The following is an 18,884-nucleotide window of genomic DNA, read 5'->3' as shown; positions in this document are numbered from 1 at the left end:
GTGACAGGAAATCTTTATCGTTGACCTGAGGAAGACTTTCGCGCTGCTAGAGCATTCCTGATGAATTCTCCCCCCCCCCATGGAAGTTATAGTGCGATGCTGTAAAGTCTGTCCCGGGCGTTGAAATCTCAATTAATAATTTTAAACTATTTATTCTTTATTATGTCTACTACTACACATCCTCCAGCTGAGAGGTCGCTCTAGCACGTCAGCTTCGTGGCGTCAGTTCTCTTTGGAGGACCGCCGCGCGTCCTCTCAGGCCTGCCCGCTCTAGCCGGCCAGCTCAGTGTCCGAGAAATCATAGAGAGGAATAAGAGGAGGATGAGAGAAAGAGAGTGGTGGCGCTCCACCCGGAAGCCGTCACTGCTCTTCCTCTCACTTCCTGCGCCCGGTTCAGGGGAGGAAGCGCGACGCATGCGCGGTGCGGGCATCCTGACCTTCAGCAGCGGCTGCAGCCGGCGGCGGGCAGCGGGACGAGGCGGCGGGAAGGAGCTTGATCGGCGGCGGCGCTGCTGCTGTTATTGTCGCTGCCCACGCCCAGCCGCGGTGGTACATCGGGGGAAGGGGAGCCGGGAGGGTTTCTGCACGTGCTCAGAGGCGCTCTTGCCTCCCTAAGTCAGAATAGAACTGGAGGGGACCTTAGAGGTCATCTAGTCCAACCCCCTGCTTAGGCAGGAGACCCTATACCATTACAGACTAGTCTTGGGTGGGGAGCAGTCAGCCTGGCGTGGATTTCTTTCCCATGTGGCTTAAGTCCCGCCACCCCTGGCCCTTGGGGACAGTGGCTGATGGGTGCTGGAGTCCAGCAGCATGGGAACTCTAGGGAATCTGTGGTCTCCTACTTAAGGCTCAGTTATAAAAGTTACTTGGCTGGGGATTATTATTATTATTACTATTACTATTATTACTTTGCATTCACTGGGCATCTGATCTTACCTGATCCAGTTGTCTCAGCCATTGACTTTCACAAAGTTTTAATTCTAACTTTTAATTCTAATCACACTCTGTGTTTAAGAGGGCCCTAAAGGGAGGGGGGGTTACGTAAGTGTCCTAACATGCCCATCGCCCCTGTCACGCTTTAATTTCCTTTTTTCCTTGTTTTTTTTAATTCGACGAATAAAAGAATTCTGCCTGCTTGTGGCTGAAGTGCAGAGATTGTTACGTGGCCTGCCTGGAAAATAGATTGAATCGCATTTCTTGCAGAGTTTCTGCAGATGCGTTTGGGGGGGAACCTGGGGGTTTCTGCAAACTGACACATTACCCCACCCCCCACCCCCCACAAGCACTTTCATTTTTTCTTTTTCTCCCTCCCTCCCTCCCCAGTTGAATTATTTTATTTGAAAGAGTTGTCCATCTTCAGAAGGCAATGAAAAAAACCACGAACCTGGCCCCTAAACCAGTTTATGATTCAGTTCTGTCAGCAGAAAACTGAGTCCGTTCAGGAACGTTCATTTGTCTTTTGGGATGAAGCCAGCACGTTCTTTACTCAAGTCTAATTTAAATTTAAAGGGACGCGGTGGCTCAGTGGGTTAGGACGCTGAGCTTGTCGATCAGAAGGTCGGCAGTTTGGCGGGTCGAATCTCGAGTGCCGCTTAACAGAGTGAGCGCCTGTTACTCGTCCCAGCTTCTGCCATCCTAGCAGTTCAAAAGCACGTAAAAATGCAAGTAGAAAAATAGGGACCACTCCGGTGGGAAGGTCACAGCGTTCTGTGCGCCTTTGGCGTCTAGTCATGCCGGCCACATGACCACGGAGACGTCCTCGGACAAGCGCTGGCTCTTCGGCTTTGAAACGGAGATGAGCACCAGCCCCTAGAGTCGGAAACGACTAGCACGCATGTGCGGGGGAAACTTTACCTTTACCTAATTTAAATGCAAGAACACTTTTTTTCTGAAAACTTCAACTCAAAACAGAGGGCATTTTTCTCCCTCTTAGCCATATTCCCAAATGCTTTATTTTCCTTGGTGCAGGCATGAGAAGTAACTTAAAAGACACCTTCTTGTTATGTAGAGAGCTTTCATCTCTTTTATTTTTTGTTCAAACTGCTGTACTGTATTGCATATAGTGCAAAAACTGGAGTTTTTTTTTTAATGACTGTCAGCCACAATCGATGGTTTTCTGGGCTGTTAAGGTGGCCTCAAATGGGTGGTATTTTCCAATTCATTTTTTATGGTATTTAAAAAAAACAATTTTGAGGAAAAGCGCACAACTTGATCTCTTCTGATGGAATATTTAGGAGAGGATCGCAAAAAGCGTGTTTCCCTTTTTCTTTTGTAGCCTTGGATTGTCAGGTTTGTATCTTGAATTTTTGTGCACTTATTTGAAAAGCGAGCCAGAGTTCAGTTACAAGCATTATATATCCAAGTAAGCATTTTTCAAAAAAAAAAAAAATGGATGGTCTATTGCAGCTGTTCTATATATTTGTTAATCTAGCAACCAAAGGAGGCGCGTTCGATTTGTGAAATATTGCAAATATGTGTTGTTGTTTTTTCAGGATCCAAGTGAGGAACATGGCGACTCTGAAAGACAGTAAGTGTTTTATGTTGTGTTTATTTGTCTGAAATAGTAGCCTAAACCAGGGGTCTTCAAACTTGGCCCTTTTATGACTTGTGGACTTCAACTCCCAGAATTCCTCAGCCAGGAATTCTGGGAGTTGAAGTCCACAAGTCATAAAAGGGCCAGGTTTGAAGACCCCTGGCCTAAACAGTTTGAAATCATGACTGCACCTTCTTTTTACGGTTCCGTTTAAGAATCTAGTACTCTATATAGCAGTATATAAAACATAGTACTTTGGTTTTATTCTGCCATTTTCTTTGTCTACTTCAAATCCTACCTCATTTCATACCCTCTAATCCATTCAGTTACCCGGCGCTTGAAGTCCATCAAGAATATCCAGAAAATCACTAAATCCATGAAGATGGTTGCTGCCGCAAAATATTCCAGGGCGGAGAGAGACTTAAAGCCTGCCAGAGTTTACGGAGTGGGGGCGTTGGGTAAGGGATCTTCCTCCATTGTACCTAAAAACTTTTACTATTTTTTAAAAGAGTGAAGTGGTTTTCCTAGTAGTTTTCTGGCCTGGAACTTTAGAATAAGCTGATTTTAGCAACCTTATCAATATAAGCAAAAGCCCGATTTAACGGATGCTGATTGAGCAGAGCTTGTTTGCAAGGGGCAAATTTCATCCTCCTGAAATGAGCAGCAATGCTGTCAGATCGGAAGTTACAGTTGCAAGAAAAAGTATGTGAACCCTTTGGGATTACATGGAGTTTTCCATGAATTGGCCATAAAATGCGCTCTAAACGTCATGTAAGTCACAACAATAGAAAAATACAGTCTGCTTAAAATAATACTACACAAACATTAGCTGTTGTCATGTTTTAATTGAACATAAGATGGAAACATTCACAGTGCAGGGTGGAAAAAGTATGTCAACCCCTAGCCTAATGACTTCTCCAAGAGCTAATTGGAGCCAGGAGTGAGCCAACCTTGACTCCAACCAGTGTGATGATATTGGATGTGTTGCTGACAGCTGTCCTGCCCTTTAAAAACACACACCTGTTTTGGGTTTACTGTTCTCAAGAAGCACTGTCTGACGTGAACCATGCCTTGCAGAAAAGAGCTCTCAGAAGACCTACGATCAAGAATTGTTGACTTGCATGAAGCTGGAAAGGTTTACAAAAGTATCTCCAAAAGCCTTGATGTTCATGTGTCCACGGTAAGACAGACTGTCTACAAATGGAGAAAGTTTAGCACTGTTGCTACTCTCCCTAGGCGTGGTCGTCCTGTAAAAATGACTGCAAGAGCACAGCGCATAATGCTTAATGAGGTAAAGAAGAATCCTAGAGTGTCAGCTAAAGACCTACAGAAATCTCTGGCACATGCTAACATTTTTGTTGACACATCTACAATAAGGAAAACATTAAACAAGAATGGAGTACATGGGAGGACACCACGGAGGAAGCCATTGCTGTCCAAAAAAAATATTGCAGCACGTTTGAAGTTTGCAGAAGAGCACCTGGATGTTCCACAGCACTACTGGCAAAATATACTGTGGACAGATGAAACCAGAATTGAGTTGTTTGGGAAAAACACACAACACTATGTGTGGAGAAAAAAAGGCACAGCACACCAACATCAAAACCTCATCCCCACTGTAAAACATGGCGGAGGGAGCATCATGGTTTGGGGCTGCTTTGCTGCCTCAGGGCCTGGACGGATTGTTGCCATTGATGGGAAAATGAATTCCAGAGTTTATCAGGACATTTTGCAGGAAAACGTACGACCATCTGTCCGCCAAATGAAGCTCCGCAGAGGATGGGTGATGCAACAGGACAATGACCCAAAGCATACAAGTAATTCAACAAAACAATGGCTTCAACAGAACAGAATACGCCTTCTGGAGTGGCCCAGTCAGAGTCCTGACCTCAACCCGATTGAAATGCTGTGGCATGACCTTAAGAGAGCGATTCACACCAGACATCCCAAGAATATTGCTACACTGAAACAGTTTTGTGAAGAGGAGTGGTCCAAAATTACTCCAGATCGTCGTGCAGGTCTGATCTGCAACTACAGAAAACGTTTGGTTGAGGTTATTGCTGCCAAAGGAGGGTCAACCAGTTATTAAGTCCAAAGGTTCACATACTTTTTCCACCCTGCACTGTGAATGTTTCCATCTTATGTTCAATTAAAACATGACAACAGCTAATGTTTGTGTAGTATTATTTTAAGCAGACTGTGTTTTTCTATTGTTGTGACTTACATGACGTTTAGAGCGCATTTTATGGCCAATTCATGCAAAACTCCACATAATCCCAAAGGGTTCACATACTTTTTCTTGCAACTGTAAATTACTGTTAAATTACATTTAGGTATTGTTTTACGATCCTGGTGTCTTGAGGTAACTAGGCTATCACTCGCTCGCGTGTCAGAAGCACCGAAGTGCTTCTAGGTTGAAGGATTAGCCAAGGACATCACCATTGCCCAGGGGAGTCCCAATTGTGGGCTTCTTTCATATTTCTGTTAAATTACCCACCAAAGTGGTATTCCTCTCTCTACTCACAATTGCCCGCAGTCGCCCGGTCACACAGTGGCACTCGAATCTCGAATGCAGGCTTGCTGATTGTCAAGCCACCGCCCTAACCATGTTAGCCACCACACTCCTCAACTAGGCTATTATATAATGAGCTGTGCATTGCATAAATGGATCGAAATGGCATCATTTTTCTGTTTTTTTCAAATAAGGTGGAAAACACACTTTCCTCCTCCTATTTTCCCCATAACAGCCACCCTGTGAGGTGGTTTGGGCTGAGAGAGAATGACTGTCACCAAAGTCACCCAGCTGCCTTTTGTGTCCAAGGCAGGATTAGAACTCAGAGTCCCCTCGTGATTGGCCCATAGCCACCCAGCCGGCTTTCACGGTTTTGATCCCAGGGTCTCTTGATAGTTACTCATTCTTAGGGGTCACATCTCTCTCTCTTTCTCTCTCTCTCTCTCTCTTTTGCAGCTCTCTACGAGAAAGTAGACATCAAGCCCCCTGAGGACAAGAAAAAGCATCTCCTTATCGGAGTGTCTTCTGATCGTGGCTTGTGTGGGGCCATCCACACCTCCGTGGCCAAAGAGATCAAGAGTCAGTTCTCCAACCTCACGGGTTCAGGGAAAGAGGTCATGGTGGTTGGGATTGGCGACAAGCTCCGAGGCATCCTTCAAAGGTAACCTGTTCTGCCTGGGGGCTCAACAATTCAAAGTACAGGTAGTCCCTGAGTTAACAACCATTCGTTTAGCGACCATTTGAAATTAACAACGGCATGGAGAAAAGTGACCTCTGGCTGTGTTTCACACTCAGAGCTGTAGCCCTCTGACTGTGTTGTACGACGGTTTTGCCAAAAACTGGCACAAACCATGGCAAACCATTGCTTCGCCTAATGACTGTGTTGTTCGCTTCACAACCGCAGATGGGCTTGTGTGGTGATTCGCTTAACGGCCATAAGAAAAGGTCATAGAATTGGGTTGGCTACGCGGCTGACCTGTTTTCACATTCGACCATAATGCGCAGGCTCCGTTAGAGTCTTTTATGTCGAGGACTATCTATATCAGGGGCCTTCAAACTTGGCCCTTCTATGACTTGTGGACTTCAACTCCCAGAATTCCTCAGCTAGGCACGCTGGCTGAGGAATTCTGGGAGTTGAAGTCCACAAGGCATAAGAGGGCCAAGTTTGAAGACCCCTGATCTATATCCTGAGTTTACCTCATGGCTCTTCAAACTCGGCCCTTTTACGAGTTGTGGATTTCAACTCCCAGAATTCCTCAGCCAGGCACGCTGGCTGAGGAATTCTGGGAGTTGAAGTCCACAAGGCGTAAGAGGGCCAAGTTTGAAGAGCCCTGATCTATATCCTGAGTTTAGTTCAGGGTCCTTCAAACTGGGCCCTTTTATGACTTGTGGACTTCAACTCCCAGAATTCCTTAGCCAGGCATGCTGGCTGAGGAATTCTGGGAGTGGAAGTCCACAAGTAATAAGAGGGCCGAGTTTGAAGACCCCTGGTCTAGTTGTTGCATTACAGACCAACTGAATTTTCTGGGTGTTTCTTAGAACTGGGATTTGGACTGATGCAACTTGGAACGTCTCGCATAACAACCCTGGTCTTCATTTTAGGACGCACGGGAAGAACTTCCTCTTGAACTTTAAAGAGGTGGGAAGGAAGCCTCCCACTTTTGGAGACGCTTCGGTCATTGCTCTGGAGCTGCTGAATTCTGGATACGAGTTCGATGAAGGCTCCGTCATCTACAATCGGTTCAGGCAAGAATTAACCCCTCCTTCTGAAATCTAGGGAGGCAGTTTTCCAGGCAGAATAACTCCTCGATCCGACTGACTTTAATTAAGAGTAAACTCCGATAAAGGAGAACGTTTGGAGCTCAGGGTTAAAACAATAGGTCTTTGATACTCTCTGAGCTGAGTGGTTTGGTTTTTTTTCTTCCAGATGTTTCGTTATCAAACTAGTTAAGGTCATCAGTACTTTGCTAGCACTGATGTTAACCTAGTTTGGGTCATGTAGCATCTGCAGGAAAGCAACCCAGCTCAGACAGCACCAAGGACTCCTAAGAGTAGACCGTTCTAGGGAATCCAAACAAAAGGAACAACTGACTGAAGGAAATCATTTCCTGCTAGAACTTATTGCTAGTTTTTGCCAGTCGGTGGGTTCTGATATTTTTACTTTTTCAGATTTTTTTTTTTAAAAAGACAAGTCTTAAAATTGATAGTTGGGCATATTCGGCACATTCTTTTATAAAATGCGTACGTATTCTACCTAAAGCTGGAACGGATAAAGGGAGTATGGTTCAAATTAATTTTCTTTTCTTTCCCCTTCAGGTCTGTCATTTCCTATAAGACTGATGAGAAGCCAATCTATTCCCTTGAGACGGTTTCTGGGGCTGGTAAGTGCAGGAGTTGAAAAGGGCTAGTGAGTGGCCATCTTGTTCTGTACCAGCCTGCTACCGGCCCTGCAGAAAAGGCAGGGACAACCCCTTTTACAAGAAGGCAAGAGGCTGGAATTAAATTTATTACCACAAAAACAAACGGAACAAGACAAACCAAGAAACAGGAGCTTTAAGAAACAGGAACGATCCAAGCGGTTGCCTTCAGCAAACCAGCCCTCCCACGCATTCCCCTTTTATACAGTTCAGGGCGTGGCTTCTCTCTGCCTCCTTCCGAGGAGCCCCATTGCCTTCCTCTGTTTACTCCTACTTGACTGCCTCCTGCGTCGGGCGTCCTTGAACAGGGCCAGCTGTGGGTCATCTTCATCCACACTGTCAGGCTCACACAGCTGGGTCTCCGTGGTGACCAAGTGGGAGGGGCCTGGCTGAGGGCTCTCATCAGCAAGATCTTCAACCCCCTCAGCAAGGTCTTCAACACCCCCCTCCTCCTCCTCTGAGTCGTCCGACCCAACTGCCGAACCCACAGGCTGACCCTGAATCACAACACATCTCCAGTCTTCCCTCCCTCCCGATCGCTCTCTTTCAAAGGATGCATGAGTCCACTTTCCAGAGAAGAGCCTTCACACAAGACTGTACACCAAAGTAGGAAACGGATGTGATGATCCCAGCCTTCTCCCCTTCATTACACAATGTTGTGTCCCTTGTCCTCAGCCCACAAAATGAAATAATCTAAAGTTACTAGGGGTGACATGATAGCAGTCATCCAGTATCTCAGGGGCTGCCCCAAAGAAGAGGGAGTCAAGCTATTCTCCAAAGCGTCTGAAGGCAGGACAAGAAGCAACGGATGGGAACTAGTCAAGGAGAGAAATTTCCTGACAGTGAGAACAATTAACCAGTGGAACGGCTTGCCACTAGAAGTTGTGAATGCTCCGACACTGGAAGTTTTTATCAAGAGATTGGAACACCCTATGTCTGAAATGGTGTAGGGTTTCCTGCCTGAGCAGGGGGTTGGACTAGAAGACCTCCAAGGTCCCTTCCAACTCTTGTTATTCTGTTCTATTCTTATTATACGAGCTAGCGTTTAAAAAAACAGCGTTTTCCCTTACACCAACACTGTCCTACTGCAGCTTTTGTGTGAGGTAAAATCTCACCCATTCCAGACAGGCCTCAACTTACGAACACAACTGGGACTGGAAAATTAATCATCACAAGTGGTGTGTCATTAAGTGAGGCAGCACGTGATCGCACCCAGTGCTGCGACCTTTTTTACCACGGCTGTTAAGCAAATCACGGTGATCATTAAGCGAGATCACTTGTCAGCAACCGCCACAAAAAATGTTGTAAAATTAGGTTGGTCATGTGGTGACCCGCTTTAGAATTGTCACGACAGGCTCCATTACGGTCATAAGTTGAGGAATACCTGTGTCTTCTTTATTTACCGACCAGCTTTTGAAAAAATAATAATTCCTCTGCTGGCTGAGGAATACTGGGAACTGAAGTCCACAAGTCATAAAAAGGACAAGTTCCAACAGTTGGAAGGGACCTTGAAGGTCTTCTAGTCCAACTCCCTGCTCAGGCAGGAAACCCTATATCATTTCAAACAGGTGACTGTCCAGTCTTTCCTTAAAAATTTCCAGTGTTGGAGCTTTCACAGCTTCTGGAGGCAGGTTGTTCCGCTGGTTAATTGTTCTAACTGTCAGGAAGTTTCTCCTTAGTTCTTGGTTGCTTCTCTCCTTGATTAGTTTCCATCTGTTGCTTCTCATCCTGCCTTCTGGCGCTTTGGAGAATAGCTTGACTCCCTCTTCTTTAGGGGCAGCCCCTGAGATATTGGAGGGTCTCCATTAGATCTTTAATGAATGCAGAAGTCCCTTTCCTACGTATTGACCTGCCTGTTTAAATGAACTGTGATTTAAATGCACGCAGATGCCTGCTGCTGCATCCCTCTGTCCTACGTAATATATGTTGAAGGCTGTAAGGAAGGAGCTGTAGCAACTGTTGTGGTCTTTGCAGAAAGCATTAGCATCTACGATGACATCGATGCGGATGTCCTGAGAAACTACCAGGAGTTCGTCTTGGCTAACATCATCTTCTACTCCTTGAAGGAGTCTACCACGAGCGAGCAGAGTGCTCGGATGACCGCTATGGATAATGCCAGCAAAAATGCTTGTAAGTGGAATTCTGGGGTCTTAACTGCTCTCTCACGCGCGCGCCCGGTGGGAAAAAATAGGAGTCACAGCAGAAACGGCCAAGAGATAATCAAGCAGGCTGAGTGATGCTGAAGTAAAAATTTGTTTTCCCTGTTGGATATCTGCTGTTTTCTTAGCGCCGTGGTGGAGGCGAACCTATGGCACGTGTGCCACAGGTGGCACGCAGAGCCCTCTCTGTGGACACGCGTGCTGTCACCCCAATCCTAAGCCTTCAGCTGGGTTTTATAAAACCTTTTCGCTTTAGGTCTCCGCCGCCGTGTGCAAAAAAAAAAAGGGTTCAGTCAATCAATCAATTTCAACTTCTCGCGGGGAAAAAAAAAAGATCTCGCAAAGTTGGGATTGATTGATTGAACTTTTTAGTCCCACCCAGTTTGCCGTTACAGCCACGCCCACGCAATGGGCCACGCCCACCCGGCACCCGACGATGCATAAGTGAGTTTTGGGTTGCAGTTTGGGCACTCGGTCTCTAAAAGGTTCGCCACCACTGTCTTAGCACTAGCTCTGGCACTAGCACTTACATTTATATTATTATTATTATTATTAATTTCATTTGTATACCGCCCTTCTCCCGAAGGACTCAGGGCGGTGAACAGGGCAGTACATGTTAAAAGACAAGATACAAAAATTAAAAGAGATTAAACAAAATGCCCACAACTCTTAGAATAGGTTAAAACACAATTAAAAGTAATAAAACCGCTTCACACTGCTCTACAGCCCTCTGTAAGCGGTTTATAGAGTCAGTATAATGTCCCCAACAATCTGGGTCCTCATTTATTTATTTATTTTTTAAAAAGTTTTATTGATTTTCTAATTTTATGAGTCACAAAAGAGCCCAGGTTGCCTACCCCTGGTATAGACCTACACTCTTACATATAAGTAACGTATAAATGTTATTCGCAGCAAGCATGCTGGCTGGGGAATTCTGGGAGTTGAAAGTTCACCTGTCTTAAAAGTTGCTGAGATTGAGAAACAATACCTCTTTTTAATTATTATTTTTTTAAAAAAAAAAATCAAATCCCACCTTTATGACTCGGATAAGCAACTCAAGGCGGTTATCCAGCTGCCTTTTGTGCTTAAGGCGAGAACAGAACTCGTAGTCGTGCAGCCAGCTTTCGTGCCTTGTATGTGACATATGAAATAATGATCTCCCCCCTCCGTTCTTGTTCTCCCCACCACCACCCCTTTTTAAAGCTGAGATGATTGACAAGCTGACCCTGCGATTCAATCGCACCCGTCAAGCTGTCATCACCAAGGAATTGATTGAGATCATCTCCGGCGCTGCAGCTTTGTAAGTATTGACAGATTATTTATTGGTTATTTTATTTCTGCGGGGGGTCCTTCATGCTTCCTAAGCTTGGTGACCTTCTTGCAAACGTTTCCTTACACAAACTAGGTCCCGTCATCAGTACTCTAGCACTGAGGACGTGACCTAGTTGGGTAGTGAAATGTCTGCAAGAAAGCCACCAAGCTCGGAGAGCACCCAGGACCCCACAGTTCTCTTCCTCTTCTCCCCCCCCCAAACGTGACTCTTTTCTAGCACTGATGATGTTACCTAGTTGGGTCATGAAAGGTCTGCAAGAAAACCGCCAAGCTCAGAGAGCATCTCACTCCCTTTAGCATTGATGATGTTGCCTAGTTGGGTCATGAAACATCTTTAAGAAAACAACCAGGTTTAGAGAGCACCAAGGACCCCAAAGTGGTGGTCCTCCTCCTCCCCCTCCTCCTCTTTGCAAACTCCTCTCCCTTCTAGCACTGAGGACGTGACCTAGTTGGGTAGTGAAACGTCTGCAAGAAAACCACCAAGCTCGGAGAGCACCCAGGACCCCACAGTTCTCCTCCTCCTCCTCTTGTCCCCCCCAAACGCGACTCCCTTCTAGCACTGAAGATGTTACCTAGTTGGGTCATGAAATTTCCGCAAGCAAAGCACCAAGGACTCCAAAATGTAATCCTGAGCTACAAATATTCTCTTCATTTGGACCCCTCATTTCAAAAGACCCCTACAAAACGCCTCACTTATTTGTTTTATTTGTTTTTCTGGAACACTTCTTAAAGGAAGCAGCAAAGAGGAGTCACGAACTCATGCCTGCTGCTGCTGCGGTGGAACGTAGCCTGGATTCCGAGGAGGGAGGGGCTGCATTCCAGAGGGGAAAGAGACGGGGGAAGAGTAGGTAGTTTGGCCGGGAGAAGGAGGGTTGAGGAGGCTGCCCTGTAGCAATTCCCAAAGCTTAGTGATGCAGATAAATGTAGTCCTTGACTTACAACCGTTCGTTTAGTGACGGTTCAAAGTTACAAGGGGGAAAAAAGCGACTCGCGGCCGTTTTTTCACACGGCTGTTGGCCACACGCCCGCAGTCACATGATCAACATTCTGACACTTGGCAACGGGCTCGTATTTATGACGGTTGCAGTGGCCCGGGGTCACGTGATCCCCTTTTTGCAGCCTTCTTGCCGGGAAAGTCAATGGGGGGGAAGCCGGATTTCGCTTTAATGGCCGTGTGACTCACTTCGCGACCACAGCGATTCACTTAAACAACCGTGGCAAAGAAAGGTGGTAAAAATGGGGCAAAGCTCCCCGTCTCGCTTAGCAAGAGAAACTTTTGGCTCAATTGCGGTCGTAAGTCGAGGTCTATCTGCAGTTGCCTTAGTTTCAGCAAGATTTCCGTCAAGAGGTTTGTAGGGAAGGAACAAGGAAGGAAATGGCTTAAGAAGGGACTCTGTGGTGCCTTTCTTGGCTCTCCGAATAGCTATGCTTTAAAATCCCAAAATGCCTGTGGAGATTTTCAGTCATCCAGGTCATAGTTAATATGAAAGAGGAAGCCCCAAAGGCTTTTTTTCTGAGAGGCAACTGGACTTCCTTGTTTTTCTTTGAAGACGTTTCGCTTCTCATCCGAGAAGCTTCCTCAGGTTCTGACTCGATGGTGGGGAGTGGGAGGATTTATACTCCTTGCAGACAGCCGGTCATTGGCTATTTAGAAAGCTGTTGAAGCAACTTGGAGGTTTATCTGTTCCAAGAAGGCTCCACACCCACTTGCACCACTCAGGTGGCCCTGAGGACACAGAAAAACCTCCAGGTGGCCTCAAGGACTCTCTAAAACAGGGGCCTTCAAACCTGGCAACTTTAAGACTTGTTGTGATTCAGGGTCAGCCTGTGGGTTCGGCAGTTGGGTCGGAGGACTCAGAGGAGGAGGAGGGGGGGTGTTGAAGACCTTGCTGAGGGGGTTGAAGATCTTGCTGATGAGAGCCCTCAGCCAGGCCCCTCCCACTTGGTCACCACAGAGACCCAGCTGTGTGAGCCTGACAGCGTGGATGAAGATGACCCACAGCTGGCCCTGTTCAAGGACGCCCGACGCAGGAGGCAGTCAATTAGGAGTAAACAGAGGAAGGCAATGGGGCACCTCGGAAGGAGGCAGAGAGAAGCCACGCCCTGAACTCTATATAAGGGGAATGTGTGGGGAGGGCTGGTTTGCTGAAGGCAACCGCTCGGATAGTTCATGTTTCTTAAAGCTCCTGTTTCTTGGTTTGTCTTGTTCCGTTTGTTTTTGTTGCAATAAATTTGGCAGGCGTAATTCCAGCCTCTTGCCTTCTTGAAAAAGGGGTTGTCCCTGCCTTTTCTGCAGGGCCGGTAGCAGGCTGGTACAGAACACTTGTGGACTTCAACTCCCAGAATTCCTCAGCCAGGCTGGCTGAGGAATTCTGGGAGTTGAAGTCCACAAGTCTTAAAGTTGCCAGGTTTGAGGACCCCTGCTCTAAAAGAAGGCAAAGGATCAGCTGTCTGCAAGGAGTATAAATCTTTCCATTCCCCCCACCATCCAGTCAGAGCTGAAGAAGCTCCTTGGCTGAAAAGCGAAACGTCTTCAAAGAAAACCAGGAAAGTCCAGTTGCCTCCTGAAAAAAGCACCTTTGGGATAAAATTCCCAACAGTCACACAACTCACGCTAGAGAGGTGAATTGCTCCAGTACAGGTAGTCCTTGACTTACAACCGTTCATTTAGCGACCTGTCCAAAGTTACAGCGGGTCTGAAAAACGTGATTTAGGACCCGTTTTCACACTTAACGGTGAAAGCAAGACTCCCCGTGATGGTCCCGGGATTAAAATTTGGACATTTTGCAACTGTTTCCTATTTACGACGGTCGCGGTATGTCCCGGGATCACCTGATTGCGTTTGCAACCTTGCGATCAGCAAAGTGAATGGGGCAAAACTCACTTTTTAACAGATGTCTCACTTAACAAGAGAAACGTTGGGCATAAAAGCCGTAATTTCACTCGCTGTTGTTTCCTAAGTCTCGGCATTCAGTGGCATGCTGCCTCCCCAAAAAGAAACTTCCTTTTAACCACGGTTACTAATCTCCATTGATAGCCAGGTCAGCAGCAGCTGCCATCCAATCTTCTGCCACAAAGATCCTACGCGGTTTCCCGCAAAGCTCAGATTCTGCCCAATTTTTTTTTTTACAGAGCCGTTCATAGGAGGCGAAAACCGATTCTTAATATTTGTCTGCCGTAATGCCGTTAAATGGAGGGGGGGGAAAGGAATCTAACGCGGCACAGAATGGAAAATGATTGCCTTTTTTTTAATCCACCCACTAATTGGCCCGTCTCCTTCCCTTGTCTGAGGTTACAATTTAATTTTAAACCGGCACAGTTCATTAACGCATGTTGATTCTACCTTGTGTGTTTGCAGCAATTTCTCTGCCTTAATCTGCATTGCTTGATGCTTCACTGCATGTTTTTTCTGTGTTTTTTTATATAAAAAAACAACAATCAGGCACTAAGGGCTAATCCGAAAGTGAATTTCATCCAGAATCAACAGGTAAAACGGGATCGTAAATTATAAGGCAAGCAAAAAAAAAAAAAAAGTAACCATGGAAATATCTTTAATGGGGTGAGAAATGTTTAGCTGGCTTTCTGCTTTGGTTCAGATGCTCGCTTGCAAATGATTGACAATTGCACAAATCACGGCTACCAGCATTTTTACTAAAAAATCAATTCCATGCCTGTAATACATGTGCAAGGTGGATGTTGATGAACCGGGGTATTTCTCGTTGTTATGAATGTCGATGTATTAAAATGCTGTGAAACTGTGCTTCTTATTGGTGGATACTGGGGGAGTATAGTAGACCAGCAATGCCGAAGATATAACTGCCATTGGCATTCTCTCAGTTGAAACGTGGGTCTTCCTCAAAATCAGCATGGCCACCATCCAGATCAGAGGTTAATTGAAAGTAAACCATTGCAGATAAACTGTTTTGATAACAAACTGTAGCTGAGAAACCAACTAAATGTAGTAAGACATTCCACATTAAGGTCAGTCATCTGACTATATCTTCTGTCTGTCATGTATGCCTGTCTGTCTATTCTGTTTGAATTTTGAATTTTATTGAATTTATATACCGCCCTTTCCCGAAGGACTCAGGGCGGTTTACAGGGTATATAAAACATCGATACAAAAATTAAGACCAATTTAAAAAGATTAAACTAAGTCCCTGCAACATGTAAAATCCCAGTTAAAACCCCAATTAAAACTCAGCCTGAGCTGGAAAGCTCAAAGAGCCAGGTCTTCAGGTCTCGGCGGAATGATCGAAGGTCGGGGGCAGTCCTAAGCTCCACGGGCAGCTGGTTCCAGAGGGCAGGCGCCCCCACAGAGAAGGCCCTCCCCCTGGGTGTCATCCGCCAGCATTCTTTGACCGGCGGCACCCTGAGAAGACCCTCCCTGTGGGAGCGCACAGGACGAAGGGAGCTTGATGCCGGCAGCAGGTGTTCCCTCAAATATCCTGGACCCAAGCCATATAGGGCTTTATAGGTCATCACCAGCACCTTGAATCTCACCCGGAGGGCAACCGGAAGCCAATGCAGCTCGCGGAGTAGAGGTGTTACATGGGAGTAACGGGAAACTCCCATCACAACTCGCGCGGCTGCATTTTGCACCAGTTGAAGCCTCCGAGTGGTCCTCAAGGGCAGCCCCATGTAGAGAGCGTTGCAGTAGTCTAAACGGGAGGTCACGAGCGCATGAGTGACCATACGCAGGGCATCCTGGTCTAGATAGGGCCGCAACTGGCGCACCAGGCGAACCTGGGCAAAAGCCCCCCTGGTCACGGCTCCTATATGATCATCAAAACTGAGCCGTGAATCCAGGAGGACACCCAAGTTGCAAGCCCTATCATCTATCATTATCCTATCTATCTATCTATCTATCTATCTATCTATCTATCTATCTATCTATCTATCTATCTATCTATCTACTATGTATCATTATCATCTATCATTATGTATCTATCGTATCATTATCCAGCAATCATCTAATATCTATCATTATCCTATATCTATCTATCTATCTAATATGTATCTATCCTATCTATCATTATCTAGTGATTATCATCTATCCTATCTATATCTATATTTTATGTCTCTATCTTATTATCTATCATCTATCATTATTTATCTATCCTGTCTGTGTCTATCCAGCTATTATCCTATCTATCATCTATCTATCTATCTATCTATCTATCTATCTATCTATCATCTCTCTATCATTATCCTATCTATGTCTGTCTGTCTATCTATGTCTATTATGTCTGTCTTTTTATGATTTTATAAGTAATTTGAGGTAGCAGACATACACCATACTTCTTTCTCCTCCTCTTTTCCTCCCAACAACAACCCTGTGAGGTGGGTTGGGCTGAGAGAAAATAACTGGCCCAAAGTCACCCAGTTGGCTTTCAGGCTTAAAGTGGGACTAGAACGCAGAGTCTCCTGATGATTGGCTCAGAGTCACCCAGCCAGTTTTCCACACCTAAGGCGGGACCATCTCCTGGTTTCTTAGCCGGCGCCTTAAACCGCTACACCAAACTGGCTCTCGAAAACTATATTTCAGTTTGTACGCTTGTACTGACTTTCATGAATTCCACTTAAAGCAGCCACTAATGCACAAGCGTGAGCAGGAGTGAATGAGAGATTTTCCCCGTTTGCATTAGAACAGTGTTTCTCAGACTTTGCCATTTAAAGACGTGTGGATTGTCTAGCCAACGTGGGAAATTGGAAGTCCATGTTTCTTAAAAGTTACCAAGGTTGAGAAATACTGCCTTAGAACAGGGGTCTTCAACCTTGGCCACTTTTTAAGACTTTGTGGACTTCAACTCCCAGAATTCCTCAATCTGTTACTGATTCTGGAATTGGTTTCAACAGACCACCTTAGAAAAAGCATCTGACCTAGCCTCGCGGGGGGGAGAATATTTCTTCCAAGATAGCCTTTACTAATCTGTAATGTTTCCACCTGTATTATAATGAGCTGCAAACTTTAAAAAGTATTATTTGAGATCCGTTTTGTGAAGCTGTTTCCAGCCCTTCAAAAACCAGCAGCTAAAAATCCCTACTGTGAACTGCAAGACAACTCAGCGTGAACTCAAAAGGATCTGCCTTAGGGAATTAAATCACACCCGTTGTTACGACAGGAGCAACCAGCTCAATTTAGCTATTTAATTAACAAATCCCCTACAAAGAGTTTTTAAGAGGCTGAGGCCAAGTCAAGCAAGGCGGGGGGGCGGGGGGGGAAGGAGAGAAGGAACGTAGAAGCGATTCACCATTTGGCCGAATTGGGAGAATCGGTAAATGAAATGTCCAATTAAGTTACGAATCGGAGTTCAAGCTCTTTTTAACACATCGTTTCTGTTTATAGATAAAAGTGGAGCCTCCCAGCAAGCAGTTCCTTTCTCAAGGGAGAAGATTATTCATCTGTCGTTCTGTGAAGAATTCTCGGGCAGAGAATCCCGTCTGTTTGAAATTTGTATCGCAAATAAAAGTCTTACATGAAAGTTTCCTTGGTTGTGTGATTGTCAGGAAAACTGGGCGTGAAAGGTGATGAACAGTGACAGCTTCCTAACAGGAGGTTCGTGGTGCCGCAGTTTGCGCAGTTAGATGCAGGTAGTCCTCAACTTATGGACCACGACTGAGTCTAACATTTCCACCGCTAAGGGAGACAGTTGTTAAAAAGTGGTCATAAGTCCCTTTTTTAAAAAAAATCAGTGCTGTTGTAACTTTGAACAGTCACTAAATGAATGGTTTTAATTCGAGGATGATCTCTGCTCAAAACTTTCTCTTGTCAATCTTGTAGAGATGTTAAGTGGCTTGTTCCAATACGGCCATCCTTTAAAATGGGACAAGCTTTTTAGCCGGCCTGCTACAAAGAAAATTGAACCACGGACCCCAAAATCGTGGATGATGTTACCTACTTGGGTAATGAAACGTCTTCAAGAAAACCACCAAGCTCAGAGCACCCAGGACCCCACAAAGGCAAATTGCTCCTTAGCGCTGGTACCTGATCCGAGAATGGAGTGCAGTTTTTGCCCCTTTTTGCGTATTTTTTTTTTTAAATATCACAAATTAAAACTGCTTTTTGAAGACACGGTACTAGATCCCAAAGGTGCTTTTTCAAGAGGCGACTGAACTTCCTTGTTTTTCTTTGAAGACGTTTCGCTTCTCACCCCAGAAGCTTCTTCAGCTCCGCCTGGATAGTGGGGGAAATGGAAGGATTTATCCTCCTTGCAGACAGCTGGTCATTTGCCTTCTTTTAGAGGGTTGTTGAGGCCACTTGGAAGTTTAGATGTGTCCCCAGGATGTTTTCTGCTCTATGCAGCCAAGAAGACTCCACACCCACTTGCACCACTCAGGTGACCCTGGGGACACAGGTAAACCTCCAGGTGGCCTCAATGACTCTCTAAAAGAAGGCAAATGACCAGCTGTCTGCAAGGAGTATAAATCCTCCCACTCTCATCATCCAGTCAGAGCTGAAGAAGCTTCTCGGATGAGAAGCGAAACGCTTTCAAAGTAAAAACAAGAAAGTCCCGTTGCCTCCTGAAAAAGCACCTTTGGGACAACCATGACCTGGATGAGTGAGAATCTCCATAGACGGTAGTAGATCCTCTTAAAATATCCCAGATTGTTCCTGCTATTCTTTTTTTATGTCTATAAATTGTGTAAGAGATGACGCATGCAGTGCCAATACTGTTTCAATATTTAATCTCTCTCAAGCTCATTTGACCTTTTTCTTAAGGTATTCAATATCCCACCCTCAAATCACTTCTGGCATTAACTAAACATTATGCATAATATTCCCCTTCCCCAAAAAAATTCTCAGGTAAGGAAACTGAAACAATAGACTGGATATAATCCCACAACTGCACGTTACTGATCAGTGCTTCCATAACAGTTGATTAGTTTTGAAATAATAGAAAATATTGTAGCTCGGGGTTTAGATTTTG

At 45.4% G+C, this 18,884-nt stretch overlaps 1 protein-coding gene across 3 annotated transcripts; it reads left to right on the top strand.

The window, feature by feature from the left end:
* Positions 1 to 386: 386 nt before the first annotated feature.
* On the top strand, positions 387 to 17,441 carry ATP5F1C (ATP synthase F1 subunit gamma; the record flags this gene model as incomplete). 3 transcript variants are annotated; one of them, XM_081331448.1, is made up of 10 exons in its annotated part: positions 387 to 549; positions 2,493 to 2,527; positions 2,860 to 2,991; positions 5,502 to 5,706; positions 6,648 to 6,791; positions 7,362 to 7,426; positions 9,437 to 9,592; positions 10,825 to 10,921; positions 14,396 to 14,440; positions 17,303 to 17,441. In XM_081331448.1, exons 2-9 carry the CDS (start codon positions 2,509 to 2,511, stop codon positions 14,400 to 14,402), a joined length of 825 nt encoding a protein of 274 aa, XP_081187574.1. In that variant the 5' UTR covers positions 387 to 549; positions 2,493 to 2,508. The 3 variants fall into 3 exon arrangements, with proteins under 3 accessions (XP_081187574.1, XP_081187575.1, XP_081187576.1); XM_081331449.1 differs by lacking the exon at positions 14,396 to 14,440; XM_081331450.1 differs by lacking the exons at positions 14,396 to 14,440; positions 17,303 to 17,441 and having other exon boundaries at positions 10,825 to 10,925.
* Positions 17,442 to 18,884: the final 1,443 nt, after the last annotated feature.

The sequence above is a fragment of the Vipera berus genome, assembly GCF_964194415.1.
Source record: "Vipera berus genome assembly, chromosome: 6".
NCBI lineage: Eukaryota > Metazoa > Chordata > Lepidosauria > Squamata > Viperidae > Vipera > Vipera berus.
This window is presented reverse-complemented; position numbering and strand designations above follow the sequence as displayed.